Source organism: Piliocolobus tephrosceles, chromosome 4 (assembly GCF_002776525.5).
Source record: "Piliocolobus tephrosceles isolate RC106 chromosome 4, ASM277652v3, whole genome shotgun sequence".
In the NCBI taxonomy this organism is placed as follows: Eukaryota; Metazoa; Chordata; class Mammalia; order Primates; family Cercopithecidae; genus Piliocolobus; species Piliocolobus tephrosceles.
In genome coordinates, this window is record NC_045437.1 from 174,294,504 (window position 1) to 174,298,028 (window position 3,525).

A 3,525-nucleotide genomic window follows, 5' to 3' on the forward strand; every position below is an offset into this window, starting at 1 on the left:
AAGTGCTGGGATTACAGGCTTGAGCCACCGCGCCCGGCCTGGACCCTTTATTTAACATACCCTTCAACTGCCTCTGAGAGCCCTTGTGAAGCTTACAGAAGACTAGTAGTTTAGGCCGGGTGCGGTGGCTCAAGCCTGTAATCCCAGCACTTCGGGAGGCCGAGACGGGCGGATCAGGAGGTCAGGAGATCGAGACCATCCTGGCCAACACGGTGAAACCCCGTCTCTACTAAAAATACAAAAAACTAGCCGGGCGAGGTGGCGGCGCCTGTAGTCCCAGCTTCTCAGGAGGCTGAGGCAGGAGAATGACGGGAACCCGGGAGGCGGAGCTTGCAGTGAGCTGAGATCCGGCCACTGCGCTCCAGCCTGGGCGACAGAGCGAGACTCCCTCTCAAAAAAAAAAAAAAAAAAGAAAAAAGAAAAAAAAGACTAGTAGTTTAGCTTCCCAATTATCTGTTTGTCATTTATGTAGTTGGATCTGTCTGTTATAATCTTTTTGAGCTTTTCAGGTTGAATTAAAGTTTCCATTTTTAATGTTTTGATTAAATTTATAATATTCTTCTGTTTTGTTACTTCTTTTAGATGGAAAAGAAATGCTGAGAAATACATAAAGTTTTCCTCTTCTGCCTTGGATATTTATAATGGGTATCGGGAAGTCTAAAATAGATTCTTGCCCTCTTTCTCTCTCTTGGGGTAAAAGGCACAGTGTGGATACAAGTCCAGGATATCATGAGTCAGATTCCAAGAAGTCTGAAGATCTATCCTTGTGTAATGTTGCTGAGCACAGCAATATAACAGAGGGGCCAACAGGAAAGCAGGAGGGAGCTCAAAGCATGGAAGACATGCTTGAAGAAGAAGCTGAAGAAGAAGTGTTCCTCAAATTTGTAATATTACATGCAGAAGATGACACGGATGAAGCCCTCAGAGTCCAGAATCTGCTACAAGATGACTTTGGTATCAAACCCGGAATAATCTTTGCTGAGATGCCATGTGGCAGACAGCATTTACAGAATTTAGATGATGCCGTAAATGGGTCTGCATGGACAATCTTATTACTGACGGAAAACTTTTTAAGAGATACCTGGTGTAATTTCCAGTTCTATATGTCCCTAATGAACTCTGTTAACAGGCAGCACAAATACAACTCTGTTATACCCATGCGGCCCCTGAACAACCCCCTTCCCCGAGAAAGGACTCCCTTTGCCCTCCAAACCATCAATGCCTTAGAGGAAGAAAGTCGTGGCTTTCCTACACAAGTAGAAAGAATTTTTCAGGAGTCTGTGTATAAGACACAACAAACTATATGGAAAGAGACAAGAAATATGGTACAAAGACAATTTATTGCCTGAGACGAAACATATGACATGTGGCTGGCTCCTGTTTCGTAAACCAAATGATTAATCTTCACTTGAGAAAGCAGTTTCTAGGAAATGTTTAAATAGAAGAGAGTCTTAGCCATAAAGAAACCTATGGAGCACAAGAAAGATAAATTTCTGCAGGACAATCTATAAAATTGTGGTACTTTTTGATGTTTCGGTAAACTTGACATTGTCGGTTTCAAGGACTTTTCTTTCACAATTTTCCTAGGTCATGGATATGAAAAAGGATTCTCAATCCATATTCCTCGTACTGAACCTTGAACAAAAACTTGTATGACAGACATTTTTAAAAATGTGACAAGGCTTTTATTCTCTGAATTTTGATCTCAAAGGACACAGAAAAAAAAATGGCCTTAGGAGATCTGATCACACTTCCTCCTGAGACGCGTCTCATGGATGTTGCAATAAGCTTTCGGGTACTATCACCTAGAAATATGAATTGCCAGAATAGAACATTTAGCATATTGAGTGTTGATGCATATAAAATCAGAAATAGATGTGAGAATGGTGGAACTTTTTAAAAGAACCCAGTCAAATGTATTTTCTGCTGAAATCTGCATGTTCAGAGGCATTTCCCACCACCGGTTCACAGCCCATTTGATAGTGTGGTAGTCAGAGACTTCATGGAGTGGTGTTCAGATGTCCTCTGGGGCTTAAAGCTCTTCATATTAGTCATCATCTGTAACTACGGCTTTATTTGCAGAGCTTCTAAAAGGTGTATAACTGTGTGAGTGGCCAGATACTCACTTTTAAAATCAATAGCCTCTCTTATGGAAGCTTTAAAGAAGTTTCCCTCACACACAATCCTCTTCTCAGGAAGTATTTCTCATTTAGGTCTTCAAAGTAGCCTGACTGTGTTGCATGTGTGTGTGTGATGGGTTATTTGTAAAGACTTTGGATAGAAGGAGATGTATTTTATTACCTCCTGTTCTAGAGCCCCATGCTTCTAACAAGCCAGAGAGGCCCCAAACCGGATTGTTTCTTTTCACCACAGCCCTTCTGCCCATCTGAGATTGAGGGAGCGTCGTCCACTTGCGATCAGGGATGGGGTGGAGAATGGGTCATGTCATGTAATGAGAAAAACACTCTTTAGGATCATGAGACCTGGTTCTAGTCCAATCTCTGCCACTGAGGATGAATGTAACTGTGGGCACACTATTTACCCTCCTTTATATGTGAAATGAAAGGGTTGGATTGATGGATCTCTAAAGGCCTTTGTCCTCTATGAGGATGTGAAAAATAGGAACCACAAAAGGGAACAAGCAAAAAAGTTCGGATTTGACAAAGTGATATATAATAATTGCAGAAGGCTTTATATATGCTTATAATGAAAATATCTTTTTTGTATATTGACAGCATAATTGATTTTTAATGCTGTCATTACACTTTTAAAGTCACAGAAAAAAATATACATGCTTATTCAGGTTTTCTTAAAAATAAATGTTTATAGAGATCCTTGAGTAAAGACATTTTGCTTAATTTCTTTCTTCTTATCCCCACTTGTATATCCCCTACCAGTACTGGGATCTGCAGGCATCTTTTTGCAGTTACCTCTTCATAGCCATGAACCAAAGCGTTCTATGGGGAGTATGCAAGTAAGTCAAGCCTCCTATTCTGTTAGTACTTACTAGAGGAGGAGATTGTTTTCATTGCATGGCGACATTTTCTTAGCCTTAGCGTTCTGATAGTAGCTGACTACTCACTTCTCTTTTTCAGTTTTCATAATAAGTATTCATTTTTTTTGCCATAATGCTTCCTGTAAAGCCAATTTTATATACTAATAAAACATGAACTACCCACTCTTCATGTCTGCCAAACTTTGGGCAGTTGATGCTAAATGGTATTTTAAAAATAAATGTTTTTATTCTTTACTCTTGACTAAACTTGTTTATTTTCAACTCCAATGAAGATTGTGGAAGAGCGTTTTGAAATGAAGCATCGATTTGTACTTCATAGAGCACCAGACACAATGTCTCAACCAATTTGGAGTTCCATATTTTTTTATGATGAAGAAAAATGTTAAGTGCTGAATTATTATATATGTTGAAATTATCAATTGTAACAAAATAGCTAAACTGAGGATGAAAACAGGTAAAGGTGTGGGCTTAGTCATGTGTTTGTGTGTTGTGTACATATGTGCACGTGC

At 39.6% G+C, this 3,525-nt stretch overlaps 1 protein-coding gene across 2 annotated transcripts in view; it reads left to right on the top strand.

Moving 5' to 3' along the window:
- TICAM2 (toll like receptor adaptor molecule 2) overlaps window positions 1-3,250 on the top strand; it is a 22,242-nt gene extending 18,992 nt beyond the window's left edge. For both annotated transcript variants that reach the window (XM_031935498.1, XM_026446994.1), the window contains exon 2: window positions 583-3,250. In XM_031935498.1, the coding sequence (XP_031791358.1) occupies window positions 642-1,349 (708 nt within the window). In that variant the 5' untranslated portion in view covers window positions 583-641 and the 3' untranslated portion in view covers window positions 1,350-3,250. The remainder of the gene's footprint in view (window positions 1-582) is intronic.
- Window positions 3,251-3,525: the final 275 nt, after the last annotated feature.